This window comes from Zingiber officinale, chromosome 7A, assembly GCF_018446385.1.
Source record: "Zingiber officinale cultivar Zhangliang chromosome 7A, Zo_v1.1, whole genome shotgun sequence".
NCBI classification, from domain to species: domain Eukaryota; kingdom Viridiplantae; phylum Streptophyta; class Magnoliopsida; order Zingiberales; family Zingiberaceae; genus Zingiber; species Zingiber officinale.
The window spans coordinates 142,238,304-142,254,275 of record NC_055998.1 but is presented as its reverse complement, the minus strand read 5'-3'; the positions used below and the strand labels follow the sequence as shown (position 1 = coordinate 142,254,275).

Genomic DNA, 15,972 nt, shown 5'->3' with positions numbered 1-15,972 from the left:
AAAAAAATGTCTTCTCCCACCACTATTTAGCTGTGTAATTATTTAATTATCCTCCAATACTAATCAATATTATTATCTTTTATATAAATCCTTCCTATAATTCTTAACTTGATTGGTACATTATATCAACTTATAAAATCATACTAAGTATATTATAGTAATTATGATTTTATAATTATTATTACTTGAATCCGACCTTTTATTTTATGTATAAATTTTTTATTTTTTATTTTTTATTTTTAGAAATTTACTGATGATGAATTTATTTAGACATAAAATATATAGAAAAATCAAGTTGCCTATCCCATCTTAATTAATAATATAGATTCATTAAATATGTAACATCTATAAAATTTTAGTTACTATAATTATATAGCAATTAAAAAACTATAACTACTATAATAGTAGTATGACAGTTCAATTATAACAAATATAAAACTGTAACTATTACATAGTTTATGTGACAATTCAGTTGGTGTCAGCTATTAAATCATAATAACTAATAATTATATAGTAGCTAAGAGACTATAATTATTATAATTGTGTATTAGTTATTGTCTTATCGTTGCTGCAATGCAATCCTAGTTCGGGATGAAAAATATAGGGTGGAGATTATAATAATAAAAATATTACGATTTAGGATAATTAAGTCATTTATAAGATGAGCAGATAAATTAAAATGAGACGCCCTTTATTGAAAAAAAAGACACCCTTCTAATTTTTTTCTCCTTAATTTGTAAATAAAAATGATAAATTTTGATATTTTTAAAATTCCAAGGGACGGTGTGAAAAAACAGGTGAACTATACTTTTCGTTTGCCGACACGTGGCTCGTATGGTCAAGAATTGATAATTATTAATGTCGGTGTATTCGAACGCGATGCGACTACGATCGACATCGGAACTACCTGCGATCCGGTGCGGAAGTGGCCCTTTTTAATCACCTCTGCCCGGAAGGTGGGAGAGCAAGTAGTCGCCGCCGATTCCTTCGCTTCGCTTCGCTTCTTTGAGATCCCCAATCCTCGTCGTTAACTCTCTCTTTCTGATCCCCCTTCGCCAGTAGCGGATCTCGGTTCGCGATGGCGGAGAGGACCGAGATCTCGTTCGCCGGCAGATTGGCCAGCAGCGCCATTGCCGCCTGCGTCGCCGAGGTAGGTTTACTTTGTTTTCGCCATCGCATCCTAGTTTTGCTTCCTTTCCTACCCGTTCATGTCGCAATGCGATGATAGAGTGATTGATGTGTCGTTGACACCGTTAGCCTCGCTACCTGCAGCGAATTAAGTCAACGGACAAGAGTGCTTGTTACTGAGGGAGTAGAGCAGTTTAAGGTCTAAATCCACTTCCATTCTGAATTGTTTTGGTATTAGTTTTTCTAATTCTTAAAATACATTGATGCCAGATCTTAGCGTCCGCTGGGATGAAGTCAGGATAATTTTTCGTTAGTTTAGTTTTATTTCCATTTTTTACTCAATCTGGGAAACAGCACTCTTTATAGAGTGATTTGCTTGATAATCCGTCAGACGGATCTGTAGAACGACATAAACTTCAGCAAACGCTACAGTCCCAACTTGTGTCTGGCTAATGTTTATTTCGCTAATAAGTGATTTCAGCTCCTTGATTTCAAGGTCGAAATCTGCTTCGACTACCCTGAATTATTTCCGTATGTTTGATTCTTAAAACACATTGATGCCAGATCTTAGCAACCATGGGGATGAGGCTGGATAATTTATAGCTAGCTTACTCTTTTATTTTTCTTTTTCTTTTTTCACTTTTACCAATCTGTGAAACAGCATGCTTTAGTGAGTGGTTTGTTTGGTAATCTATTAAACGAATTTGTAGAACTTATGAAATTTCAGCAAATGATACAGTCAGAACTTGTGCCTTGCTAGCATTTTTTTTTTTTTTTTTGGCTATTTCAGCGTGCAATAATACTGATTTCATCATGTAATATGTATTTTATTTATGTAGATTTCCACGCTTCCTTTGGATACTGCAAAAGTCAGGCTTCAACTACAGAAGAAAGCATCATCAGGGGATGCAATGAGTACTTCTAGATATAGGGGAATGTTAGGGACTGTAATAACAATACTTAGTGAGGAAGGTTTGGTAGCATTATGGAAAGGCCTGGTGCCCGGGCTTCATCGTCAATGCATTTTCGGTGGGTTGAGGATTGGGTTGTATGAACCTGTAAGTTTAAATCCCTGTTTTATACTTGATTTTTTCAAACCTTATCACCACTATGGAAAATACTAACAAAACCCTTTTCTGTCTTTCAGGTGAAAGCCTTTTATGTTGGTGATAGTTTTGTTGGAGATATTCCTTTGTTCAAGAAAATTCTTGCTGGTCTTACAGCTGGTTAGCTTCTAGGACCAGTGCAACTGAGATGAACTATTGATTTGTTAAATGTTTGATAACTGTGGTGGCCGATTATGTTCTCTATGATAGACTATTGCTACCGTTGATTGCTTTCACATGTTTGCCTAATTGTTACAACTCAATTAGGTGCTCTGGGAATCACCATCGCAAATCCAACTGATCTTGTAAAAGTACGCCTCCAAGTCGAAGGGAAACTTCCACCTGGTGTACCAAGGCGTTATTTAGGAGCATTGGATGCTTATGTCAAAATAATCAAACAGGTAAAGTTTTAGAATTAAGTATTTAGAGGTAGTGTCAAAAAGCTTATGCAATTTATGATTCTCACCAACTACAAACTAGGAAGGACTTGGGGCTCTGTGGACTGGTGTTGGTCCTAATATTGTACGAAATGCTATTGTTAATGCTGCTGAATTAGCCAGCTATGATCAAATAAAACAGGTCAAAATTCAGTTCACCATCTATTTCTACCCCTTCATCATGCCTTTAGTTGTTTAAATATATGATTCACCCTCCTTTGGACGCAGATGATCTTGAGAATCCCTGGATTTTCAGACGACATTTTCACCCATCTTTTAGCTGGTTTGGCTGCTGGGTTTTTTGCTGTTTGTGTTGGTTCTCCTGTTGATGTGGTATATTTTTCTATTCTACTCATTTTTAGATTGATTGATGTAGTTTTCACTGTGAAATATGGAATGATTGTTTCTAAAATCTTCTTAAATTACTTTATAATACATAATTTTTGTTAAGATATAATAAATAAACAGAATATGGTTGGATTACATATTATGGGAAGCACTCAACTTCTTTTGATGATTATTCTCTATTCTATGGTCCTGACATTCTTTAGTGGAGAGACTAAGAGGTGGATCAATTTGTATGACCCTATACAACCTATGGGAATGCAGCATAGAGTTATATGACACCACACAACCTAAGTGAGCAGATAAAGCTACGAAGATAGGTCTGCGCAATTAGCAATTTGAGGATTCAGGATGTTTCACCTCTCTAACCAAATCAAATTTTTAACTCTGCATTCTTGTCACCACACAACACCGTTGGATTTGGTGAGTAGCCTTCAGCCCTCTAACTCCCTTCTTGGTGCAGTGAATACACAAACCATTTCCATACAGAGCTACCTAAGGAACTGTGTGAACACGTGTAGGTCTGAAAATGTTGAGGATGTAGATGAGATTGATCTAGCCTAACAACATTGACCTTAATGAAGGTTTCAACCTTACTGAGTTAAGCCTTGACTAAACAGATGTTGAAGGTAGGATTTGATGATAGTTGAAACAAAAATGTCCAAACTCTCTGATCGTCATTGTGCCTACAAGCATTATTACTGGAAATGGATTCCAAGTTTCCACTAAATGTGCCTGCTATAAATGCAGACATGAGGTAAGGATTAGAAGCATACATAGAAGGTGTGTAAGCATGTGCTGTATATGGATGATGGAGAAAACTACTTTGAATTTGGATTTACTCTCCTTGCACTCAAATTGCTAACATCTTTGCTGTACTGACTAGCCCTAAGTGAAAGTCTGATCAACAGTCTCTCTTATTTCTCCAAACAAGAGTGGTGACAGCTGATTAGCTGGCTCTCTCCTTTCCCACTTCACATGCAAGTTTTTTGCCAACTCCGACAGTTGGTCGGTTTCTACTTGTAGGTATGACCATTTTATCTCAGGATTTATTATTCTTCATTTGTTTTATCTGAGCAAGCACATGTGTGGTTTACTGCATTTTGCTGCTTATTAGTATATACCTAAAGCATTAATCGTTAAATTACTTTTTTTGGCCTTTAATCTTATATTTTTGCTACATACATTGCTAATGGGAAGCAAAGCAGAAAGTCTATTTAAGATGATCCTCTACAGTTTAGCCATCTTTATCTTAATGGTAATCCCATTGCCATATAATGTGGGTAAAACATCCACCAAGTAAAATGAATTATTAGATGAAGAAATGTGTGCAAAGCAGTGAATGGACCATGTGGATAGGAGCTGATTTGAGGAATCAACATATTGTCGATTCTAAGGCAACACAAGTTTAGATGGAACAAAATTAAAACAACAGAAAACAATTGGACCTCCAATGGTCAAAGGACATGGTAGAAGACCATTGGATGAAGACTCCCTGCTGATTCTATAAAAGGCAAGAAACTGCAACGACAGTCTTATACACTGTGTAAAGCTACAAAGTTATCCCTAGCTGAGACACTCTTTAATCTCACTTAGAGATATAACATACTTTTAACCCCACTTAACCCTCGAGACAAAACCATTTAAACCAAACTCCACTTGGCCATCATAATTGCTCACCTCATCCCAACTTTCATCATTTTAGAACAATTTGAATGATACCTCCAAGTAACTTGGGGAAATTGACAATCATCTCATCCTTACATGTTGATTTCTGCCGCCGATTAGTTCCAGTTTGAATAGACACTTGAAATAATCTAAATTCTAGACTAGACCAAATATCATCCAACGTGACTTCCTCTGACCATGTTCTCTCCTAAGGTCATATTTGACAGGTAGTAGACTAATCTCAAAAAATGAAACGGCCACAATGAATATCTAGCTGCTAGTTTCAATGTTTTGATACTATCTCCTTTGCTAGTCTGAATAAAAGTTGCGACCATTCTCCATTTATGGTGTGCACGATTGATTATATTGTTCAATATTTTGATGCTGAACACAAATTAGTTACTTTTTTGGATTGCTGTATTCTTTCATATCATGAGCAACTAGCTCGAAATAGTACCACCCTTTCCTAACTTGCATAAATATATTTATAGTCCTAAATTATCAGTTGAATTTCCTCTCTGCAGGTCAAGTCGAGAATGATGGGGGATCCATCCTATAAAAACACACTCGATTGCTTCATCAAGACACTTAAAAATGAAGTAATTTATAAATCCTTCTCGTGTTTTCTGCTTTCCAACGTGCTTAGTACAGTTAGGGTTTTAGGTGATAAATTTCATGATCTCCTCAAATTGAAATCTTATTGGTTTGATAGAGAACATTATATTCCAACAAAAAAATAATAATTCGGGATCTTTTATTTTGGTTTATATTCTCATAACATGCTTTAACTTGGAATTTAATCATCTACAAATTAACAAATCTCACCTCATAAATGTTCTGTCTCCTTGGATAATATTAGAGTTAATGAAAATTGAATAATTAGAAATAAGAAGACTTTGTCTAACTTCATGAACCTAAACAAGAACATCAAATCTGCAGATATGCATTTGTTTGGCGTAAGTAATTTTTAAATAGAAAAGGTATTTGTTGTTTTGATGTACAGAGGAGGAAACGATGACTTAGGGCTCATGGTCATTTTCTCCCCAAATACCCACATTTCTATCGGCCTAGAATTTTTTTTATTAGTCATGATTTTTCACGAACTCAAATGCTAAACAAACAAAATTTTAGTGTTTAATCATAACGCTGTCATACTTGCTGATCTTGTCTGCACAAATTTATGCATTTTTTGCTCCTCTAATAGGTTGGCTAGAGGTATTAGAGAGACACAAATGGTTGAAATTTCAACAGATCATGAACATATGCAGTTGTGTTTTTTCCTTCGCATCTTTTGATCTTCTGAACAAAAGTCCAATGATACTATCTGTTTAAATTCTTTCTATAGTAGCATTGCGAGTCAACTTGTCTGTTACATCCATTCATTTATCTATCACTGAGAAAGAAATTATCTATTTGCAGGGACCTCTAGCTTTTTATAAAGGATTCATTCCAAATTTTGCCCGGCTTGGATCCTGGAATGTGATAATGTTCTTGACACTGGAGCAGGTAATCACTACATGGTGGTAACTTCCTCACTCTTTTTTCAGATGCACATCCAACACCAACTACTTGTCTACGTAAGTCGATAATTCACATCTCCCAAGGCATCTTACTATCCTTCAATTTAGGCGATACGATTGAGTGATTGCTTAAAACAGTTGGTGAACTTATTCTAGTACGAGAGTTCATTTATCTTGCACTTAGTTTGCAGTACAAAATAGATAAGGACATGGGTGGAAAGCTAGGAGGGAAAAGAAAAGGATAGATGAGATCATTCTCATACATTCATAGGTTTCGTTTGGTTTACAGGAATAAGTGAAAAACATAGATAAGGAATATTCACAATGATATAGTTTCACTATAATTGATAGACGATGGTCCGGCCAGCCTTAATCAGCCGCCTGTCCAGCTCCAGGTCTAGCTTGCATGTCTCATGCCCCCATTGGCTCTGGTGTTCCTTAGGCATGGATAAGTAATAATTAAAAATTGTTAGAGAAAAACAAATAGCTTGCTTTTTTTTTAGAACTTTTATCGCCAAATCAATGTAAATTGCAATGCGTTTGTTCTGAATTTTGGTTCTTCATTTTTTTTTTTAAAGCTGAAGCACCTTTTGTGTGATTGACGAAAAAAAAAATGTTGTTTAAGAAAATTTTTAGATTTTTTTTTGAAAAAAAAAATGGAAAACAAGTTTGTTTTTTTTTTTTCTAAAGGAAACAGACACTATAAACTCCCCCCTTTTGTTGCAATTAACAGGTATCAAAGGTTTTTGTAAGCCAGGTGCCCTTTTGATGTTGCAAGAAAGGACACCTCATTATCTCTTAATTGCTCACCTTTCGGATTCTACACTGGAAATTGAGGAATACATAGTGGCAGATGTGATTGTTAGTGAAAAACCTGCTATACAAATATATTCATTGTTCGTGTTAATTTATTGCCACATTTATCTCTTATTTCCTGAAATCGTTGAACTCTATTATTTCAGTGTGTAATTAGAAATTTGCCGATAATATAACATTTTGTATTAGATAAGTTAAAAATAACGGTCAGGGACAAGTCGTTTGGAAAATTTCACTCTGCTTTGTAATTTATATATTTTTTGTTTCTCCCAAAATGCTATATCACTTCATCTGCTACTGCTAGGCATCGGTGTTATTTTTTCAGTAAATAATAAGATTAATAATCAAGGTAAAATTAATAGAAATCTGTGAGAGGTCCAGAAGGTATTATGATGCTTTTAAGATTTAATATATAGTTTTGATATATCACCTCTTTTAAGTCACACACCATATATACACATTAAAAAAATTTTGTTTTAATTTTTTTTCTATATTAATATTATAATTCAATGTCTAAACTTGAAAAATAAAATTTAATTGGTATAATCAGAAATATAAAAAAAAAAATTTTAAAAAAATAAGTTATGCTTTTTAAATTCTTGATTATGCTATTCAAATTTTGACTTTACCATTTAAGAGTTAAAATATAGTATTAAGCCCAATAAAAATTTTAAAATGAAAATTTTTTGTAATAGAGTGCTTACATACCATAGATTTTATATTTAAAATTGTAATAACTAAAAAAAATAACAAATCATCATTTTATTATTTCACTTTTTTATTATTATTTACTTTTATATTTGGATACAAGTCGATGCCATCGTAACCCCATCGCGCAGGATCCCATCACGCGGGATAAATAGTAGTTTTGTAAGGCGCAGGGGTATTCATACAAAAAATTAAATCGATGATTAGAGAGAGAAAAAAAAAGGCCCCTGTAGTTCTTTTCACGGGGTTTGTATCTCAATATGCCCATGACAGTGCTGTTACGCTGCCCACCCCTGCTGCGGCCCGCGTGTGGGCAACCCCACTCAGGCGCGCACGCGGGCAGCTGGGTGGCCAGTGAACACTTATGAACCCACTGAATGAAAATTAAAGGAGATCCCTCTGGACCGCGACTTCGCATGTATTGATGGAAATAGATAATCTCCACTTGTAAAATAAATAAATACCATCTATCTCCATCAATATATATAAAGGAAATATCTTTTAGATCACAAAAATGATCTAGAAGATCCCGCCTCAATAAAAATAAGCATCGAGTTTATTTGATAAAATAGCACAACTACCGTCTTCACTGAGACATTTTTTTATTCTGAAAATTAAGCGTTATTTACTTGTAAGAATTTTGCCGTACCACATGGGAACAAAACTACAATGAGGGGAGTTTTCATGATTGCTTGGGAGGCCCCTCAAACCATTGGATTCGAGTAGAATGGATGTAGAGTTGTAGACGACTGACTAATTAGTGGTCAAGAACAAAAAAAGAGGAAAACCTTGCGTTACTCTTACAAAGACTGCATCATAGAATTCAAAGGCAATAAACAAACGCGATCGGTAAAATTACATGACCTAATGGCCAAAAACAGCCATACGAAAACAATGAGAATGAAATATGAAAAATGAACAAACACATGTATTTGGATACAACATCGAATAGAGCTCATACCAGGAATGGAAATCCAGAAACGGGCGGGCAGGTAGGCAGGCCTACAATGCGGGAGCCAAAATGGATCTCTGCTGGGCTTCTTTCATCACAAATGTCGTACCAGGTATGGAAGAACGAAATGGAGCCCAAAAAAAAAGATCTGCAGTTTTTCTCAAATGGGAGAAGAGAAATTATGAAGGCTGAACAGATTGTGTCTTATCGGATACATCAAGATGAACTGATGTAGAGAACTGGAACCAGTCCGCCCATTCTCCCATCTCTTCCAGGTCGTTTTTTCTTCACCTGAACATGGATAATAAGATAAGGAATTAGGTTCGAGTTATGATACATCGAAGACAGGTTTCTGTCAAGGAGACTTACATAGTACCAACCGTCGACTTCGTAATCAATTTCCACCTCCTCTCCAGCTGTTAAGCTTAACTGAAGGCATGATATCCGGATTAGCGACTCAAATAGAATATATCATGGCAGATTGTCAGGAAATTTGTATGCATTTGGTCATCAAAATTGACAAATATCTCTGAATTTGTTTTCACATTAGTTCATTTGGCTGGGAATAGAAAAGGAATATTACTCACAATGATAAAATATTCTTTACATGAGTAATGTCATGCGATTCACTTATTTTGTAAGAGTTATAGAATTTGATCTGACCGATCTATCCGACCCAAAAGGGGCCTGATCAGCTCGGTTGTTTGCGCTCCAACCTTGAACAACCCATACGACTAGCTAGACTTTCTTTGCCTTTCCTGAGCGACCTGATTGATTTACTTGCTCAGCCTGATCAGCTCGGTTGTTTGCTTGGTCTAACCTGTTCAACTTGTTCAATCGACTCACTTAGCTTGATTGGCCCTTCCGGTCATACTAGCCTGATCTAGTGGGTTCCACTTGATCCAATTAGCCTATCTAGTTTGCTCGTCATGCCTTACCTCATCCAATCAAAACCACCCTACCTAGCCCATCCAATCTAACTGACCCCTTGAGGCGACCAACCATTCGGTATGTCAGATCTACTTGATCCAATTAGCCCATTCAGTCTACTCGTTATGCCTTAACTCATCTAGTCAAACCAACCCATCTAGCTCATCCAATCTGACCCCACTTACCCCTTGACGAGACCAACCATTTGGTACAAGCTTTATCAGTCACACGTGTTAGGTTGGGCAACTGACTAGACTTGGTGACCCAATTGAATCTAGTCAATTCAACTTGTGTAGCTTGATCAAGTCGTCCAATCTGCTTGCTCATCCATAATAATACATTTTTGGAAGATTGATGATCCTGTCCGAACCAGAAGTCAGCAGACGCTGGGCACGTGACGCTCCAAGGCTCGCTGATGTAGGTCTCCAACTAGTGTCGAGATGCTCCGGCTATCCTGCACAGAGGTCGAGCCGGGAAGGGGATTCCCAGCGACGACCCTCCGACGCTCAAGTCAGGTAAATCACGATGAACAAGGTGGCTCCAGAAGTCTCAGAGTACATACCATCATCCCCTGTCGATGAAACCTGAGGTTCTTTATATAGAGCTGTGAAAGGTTTGGGCACGCGTACCAAGGTGCATAAGTGTCCCCTGTCCTATCCTAGGTATGCGGCTGTCAGAAAGCTTACCTGTCACAAGATTTGGAGCATGACACACACGTGAAACCTACAGGTTGTCAGAGAAAGAAATCCTCTGGCCCTTTCCTTTGCTCCCAACTTGTAGTCCGAGCGGAAAGATACCTAAACATCCGACCGGACATCCGCAGTGGTTTACTTGTGCTTTGTGGAGACTAACAAACAGGGGTGCTTTATGACTGTGATCGGTCAAAAGGTCAGCTCGGTCCATGACCTTTTTAACTGAGCGTCGGAACCCCGACATCGGCCGGCCGGCAGTCCAGTCGGACCGGCCATCTATGGCCGTCCGTCCGGTCGGACCACACTCTCCTCTGGGTGGGCGGCTGTTCCGGTGACTTCCACTTGGCGTTGACTTTGCAAGAGAAGGGGGGGGCCCGCTCTTACTACCGGATCAATTGAATAGAACAAGAATATTGTAATAGAGTAAAAATTAACTATTTTTTACAAATAGAAACTCATAATTACATGTAAATTAGGATTTCAATTTTATTTTTGTAATGAAATAAAAGAATACTTATTGCATGAGAATTCCTAGGGAATATAATAGCTATTTCCTAAATGCATCCTAGAGAAATAGAAGATGCCCATGGTCTCACCATTGTTTAGAAGAAAATGATAGGAAAGCAAAAAGGAATCTCATTCATCACTGCCGGTGGAGGCACAAGATCTAAGTAGCAATCAGTTGAAAAAAGAATAGCAATTAACATAAAAACCACAAAGTACCTCATCATCACCACCTGCGGTGAAGTCATATAAGGCTTTCCCAAATTGTGGATTTTGTGTACTTGTGTGATCATCCTGTGAGACAAAACTCCGTGCACCAGCCCCTGCTAAAGGATTTTCGAAGGACTCGTATCTCTGAAGCATAGATGAGTACGATGGTGGTTCTTCCTTAACCTAAATATGAAAACTGGAACATGAGAGCTGTATAATCCAGATAATGAAAACAACAACATGCTTTGTAGAAAGCAGCAGGCTAACCGGAGATCCAATTCCCTCGAAACCTGCACCACCAGTAGATGTGTTGTTGAACCGCCTCACATTGGTTCCTGACCTGTTTTCCTGATAATACGTCCAGATTAAAAAAAATGCTTATTACTTTAGTTCCACTTGAATCATAAAAATTAGAGAGAAAAAGCTACTTCAGTCAGAAGAAATGATCCATAAACTCATGTCAAATGATATGAATAATCTAAGGCAATTACGTAGGCTATTTCTTCAGCAAATTAAAGATACATACTGAAGTTTGTGAAATCCCATAGCCTGATGGACGTGAACTGAACAATGACGGATAGTTCGAACCACCAAAATGGGATGATATAGATGTTTCCACAGAGCCAGTTGATTCAGGAGACGATGACCCTGACGATCTCGCATCATCTCCCTGGAATAAATGCTATAATATAAAGACCACAAACACAATTAATAATTATATTGATGGTTATAGTACCTCAGCTTCATAAGTTTCAAGAATAGACTTAGCCCATAGGTCGTCATATGTCACTGATGGCCGAGAAGTTAAATTCTCTTCCTCCTCAACATCCGGAGCATCAGTTCCAGCACCCGCAAGAAATTCATTTACCTAGCAACAACATATTACACCCTCCATGGCTTCAGCAATTAAGCAAAGATTATAAAAAAACCGGAAATATGTAGCTATGTAAGCTGAGCAACAGTATGATCTGCAGTCACAGTTGAAAGTAGCCATATCTTCTACATTTGAGCAAATTGTATTTATGATTGTTTAAAATTATGGAAACATCATCACTAAAAGAGACCGGCATTGTAGAAGTACACATCTTACCTTCTCCATTGCTGGTGCATTATTTTCCCACATACCATCATCTAAACCTGCTGCCCAAGCCATTGCCAATTCAGGATCAATAGCATTAGATGGCTTTACATCAACTTGTTTAGATTCATACACCAAATCAGATATCCCTGTTGTTACAGCTGGATCATTCAAACCAGAAGATGCACTAATGTTATGTCGGTCACGGTATATGTCAATGAGTTTGTCACTGCATATCAAAAGCCAAGAAATAATAAGTTGATAGATGATTAAATCTGTTCATAGCTAATGCAAGTAAACCTGGACACTCATTCACATACTGAAGCCGGATATCAAACTTAAAAGTAAATGGAAATACAAATTGCGACTGCATGCAGAAAAATAATTACACCCAAGCCTTCAACTGCAATGATGAATAAAAAGGCAACATCCTTAACTGAGGATTTTAGCTCGTGGCTTCACTAGAAATAAAGTATAGAACTTGAATACTTGTTGGCAGATGAGATTTTATATCTCAATTGATCCACAATAAAAACTCAACGAAATCATATGCCCTTTTTTTTTATGGTTTTGATGGGCATTGCAAGATGATTGTAAGCAATTTTCTTCTCTCAATCTTGAAGGGAATTGGTCAAAGATGGTGAAATTAGTTCAACTCAGCCAAATTGAACAGATTTGGCAATTCTTTGGCTGTTTTACGACCTTACAAGCAACAAGAAGGGAATTAGCTGGAGACAACTACTACAATATGTGAAAAAGGTATGCTAGATCTTCTTATTTGCGTTAGTTACAACCAAAATTGATATTGCACTTTTGCCATATAGTTCTGCATTATGCTTACTTGAATAGCATTATCAGTCGCATAATCATTGTCATGACGGTCCTCTACCTGCTCCCACAGCTAGTCAGGAGCTAGTGTTGTAGTGGCCCTGACCCCGAAACAACCACTAGTTTGTTGTTTTTCAGCACAGATGACTAATCAGGTCTAGTGGTGTGTATTTATTCTCGTTTAACCTCCACTCAATGTAATGTGTTTAGAACTATATGCATCGTCATTATAATAATTTTCTGTAGCACCTAATTTAACAAATACATGGCCGCCAACAAGGAAGAAATGGGTCTTCACAATATCCAAAGCATCAATTGCCACATTGTTAAACCCAACGAGAACACAATATGGAAGCAATGAATGAAAAGTTCAACCAACTAGACACTTGATACAGATCTCCCACTCCACAAGAAATTAGCATTCTGCATCCACATTTCACATGAGGGCCTAGGACATGACATGTAATTAGTATGATATAACGGATTGGGTATGAACATAAACTCCGCACTATGCAAATACAAGTGTGCTTTACGATGACCAAAAGATGCAAGTCAGAGTTACCTGGTAGGACCAATAGGAAGATACTTTCCCCTTGGGACAAAGCAGAACAATGAAACCAAATCAAGAAGTCGCTCATGAGTCTCGTAAAGTTTCTTTAGTTCGTCATCTGTCCATTCTTGTTTGTTGTTGTCATGGTTCCGCATATCTCTAGAAATCAAAGGACACAAGCATAGATCAACATAAAATAAACATTCTAACTTCTTCGCTTGTAATAAGTTTGTCATAAGTTACCTGATTAAATCATCTTGTGCCCTGTACATCTCATCAAGTACTTTTAGCATAGGACTAATTAAAGACCCAATACCAATACCACTAGCACCTTGATCTTCCCCATTACTAAGTTGTGATTGTGAAAACTGAGATTGAACACCACCTAGAGATAAAGCATGCAAGAATTCATATATCTGTAGTCGATAAGGCTCTCCAGATCTGATTGCAATAGTGATTAAGGCTTGAGCAGCAATTATCCGAACCTGTGCATCATCAATGAGCAAGATTCACATGAAAACAAGACAATGTTAAGTGCTCATTGGTAATGGAGAGAAGAATCTTTTAAAAAATCTTAATATGTATAATAGTCAAAAGTCAAAAGGTACCTCCCAGCTTCCACTAAAGGCACACCTTTGAAGCCGTGTCAAAGCCCCAGCAAGTGTAGGATTTCTAGAACTTGCAGCTGCCACCATTTTATCAGCATCTAACATCATAAGTGCAGTGCCAGGAGGTGTTGCTGACTCCCAAGCATATTCAGAAGCAGCATAATTTGCATTTTCACCCAAAAACCACACCTGCATTGATAATTATCAAAACATAAAATCTCGATTTCATAGTAAATGCATATAGCACCCAATTTGCCTACTCCAACAAAGAGCAATGATGGTACAGGACAAGCACACAGGTATGGACATATATAGGGTGGTCAGCCTAGTTAGTTGGTTTTCATAAAATCCAAGATCTAAAAAGAGATGGTCATCACTCATCGTGCTCAATAGAAGTTGATTTGAAGCCTACTTATGTAGGTTGCATAGTAACAACAGCATTAAAACTCACTTAATTTCCAAAGATACACATTAAATTGCATAAATCTGTAATATTTATATCCTTACCGCAGCCTGCACTAATCTCTGCAATGCCAAAGCAGACTTCGGATCTGACGCAGACACTCTATCAATAGATGCAAGTCCTGACATGGTTCCAGGTTGAGGTGGTGGAAGGTCAAGAACAATAGTTACCGCTTCCAATGCAGTATGCTTCCCTTCTGGACCAGCTCCAACAAGACATGTCTAACAAAGGGGAAAAAAAGGATCAAAACAAGGTCAAAAGGCAGCAAAAAGATTAAGTACATATATAATGCTTACAAGCCAGAAACTTATCAACATCATTGAACTGTTTGTCTCAGCTATGTGAGGTCAGGTAGTTTTAGATGTAAGAAACTAAGGAACATGCTACACAGTTTACATTTGTGTGATACCCTATGAACTAGATAGTACAAAGTGTCCAAAATTATTGGATGCATTGAGAAGAAGAATTTGGAGTGTGGCAAATCATATTAGATCCTGAACAAAAAGAAAATCACTAAACTACCCTGAATGCTGGGATACAAGCATGACAATCAGCTTGACAGTAACCTGAACAGCACATTTGACAGTAGATAACTTTCTGAATTAATCAATATACTATCACCTACAGCTGTTCGTGGGTAAAGATGGTACAAACAACAAATCAAAAAATAGGAAATTTTCACTGCAAATCTATCACCAAATGTAGAAGCCTCCCTCTAAGGTATACACTACAGGATATCTCAAAAAGCAATGCGGCATCAAAACTCCAAATTTTCACTGTTCACACTAAACCCTAAACATTTTAATTCAATAATCGAGGACTGCTAGAAGATGAAAGGGCAAGACATGCAGTTTGAATTGTTAGCTGTTCATGCTAAAGATTGTATAAACAACACAAGTTCTTGATCAAAAATAGGGAACTTTCACTGCAAATCTATCCCTAAATGTAGAAGCTTTCCTCTTGGGTATACACTACCAGACATCTCAAAAGCAATGCGGAATCAAAACTCCAGATCTTCGACGACAAATCGAATAACAAAGAGAGCAGAAACAGATAAAGGAAGCCTCGATTGGTGGCTTACCAGGCGAAGATTCAGAAGCCTCCCACTGCGCTCTGAATCGGGCGGGATGATATAGAAGGATAGAGTTTCGCCAGTGGGTTGGAGGAGGCGATCGAGAGCGCATTAGCTGTCAAGATACCAAGTTTATCCTCTGGAAATAAATCGACGAACCAGGAGTAGCAAAATGCACCCGCAGCAACAGCTCAGATTCTATAACGAGGTCGTTTCGCGCGCTTCCGCCGCCGAATCTGGAGATTTTGGCAGTAAATAAAGAGCCAAAAGTGGAAGATCCTTTGGCGAGCATGTAGCGGGAGCGATTGCAGAGCCAGCTTGAATATTTCTTCGAATCCGGACGAATTCCTGGAATGC

The 15,972-nt window shown here is 37.4% G+C and overlaps 2 protein-coding genes across 4 annotated transcripts; one reads left to right on the top strand and one right to left on the bottom strand.

The window, feature by feature from the left end:
• The first annotated feature begins 869 nt into the window (after positions 1–869).
• LOC122003053 (mitochondrial uncoupling protein 1-like) lies at positions 870–7,224 on the top strand. 3 transcript variants are annotated; one of them, XM_042558484.1, is made up of 9 exons: positions 870–1,150; positions 1,968–2,186; positions 2,276–2,354; positions 2,502–2,635; positions 2,715–2,813; positions 2,900–3,004; positions 5,209–5,283; positions 6,104–6,190; positions 6,938–7,224. In XM_042558484.1, exons 1-9 carry the CDS (start codon positions 1,079–1,081, stop codon positions 6,971–6,973), a joined length of 906 nt encoding a protein of 301 aa, XP_042414418.1. In that variant the 5' UTR covers positions 870–1,078; the 3' UTR covers positions 6,974–7,224. The 3 variants fall into 3 exon arrangements, 1 of the variants encoding a protein (XP_042414418.1); XR_006117763.1 differs by lacking the exons at positions 6,104–6,190; positions 6,938–7,224 and adding an exon at positions 3,951–4,042 and having other exon boundaries at positions 5,209–5,264; XR_006117762.1 differs by lacking the exons at positions 6,104–6,190; positions 6,938–7,224 and having other exon boundaries at positions 2,900–4,042; positions 5,209–5,264.
• Positions 7,225–8,501: 1,277 nt separating this feature from the next.
• LOC122003052 lies at positions 8,502–14,767 on the bottom strand. Its single transcript, XM_042558483.1, has 11 exons — positions 14,588–14,767; positions 14,081–14,269; positions 13,716–13,957; positions 13,485–13,631; positions 12,107–12,323; positions 11,753–11,884; positions 11,543–11,686; positions 11,284–11,364; positions 11,026–11,199; positions 9,050–9,109; positions 8,502–8,971 (listed from the first exon to the last, which is right to left on the bottom strand). The coding sequence occupies exons 1-11, from the start codon at positions 14,669–14,671 to the stop codon at positions 8,897–8,899; spliced, it is 1,545 nt and encodes a 514-aa protein (XP_042414417.1). The 5' UTR covers positions 14,672–14,767; the 3' UTR covers positions 8,502–8,896.
• Positions 14,768–15,972: the final 1,205 nt, after the last annotated feature.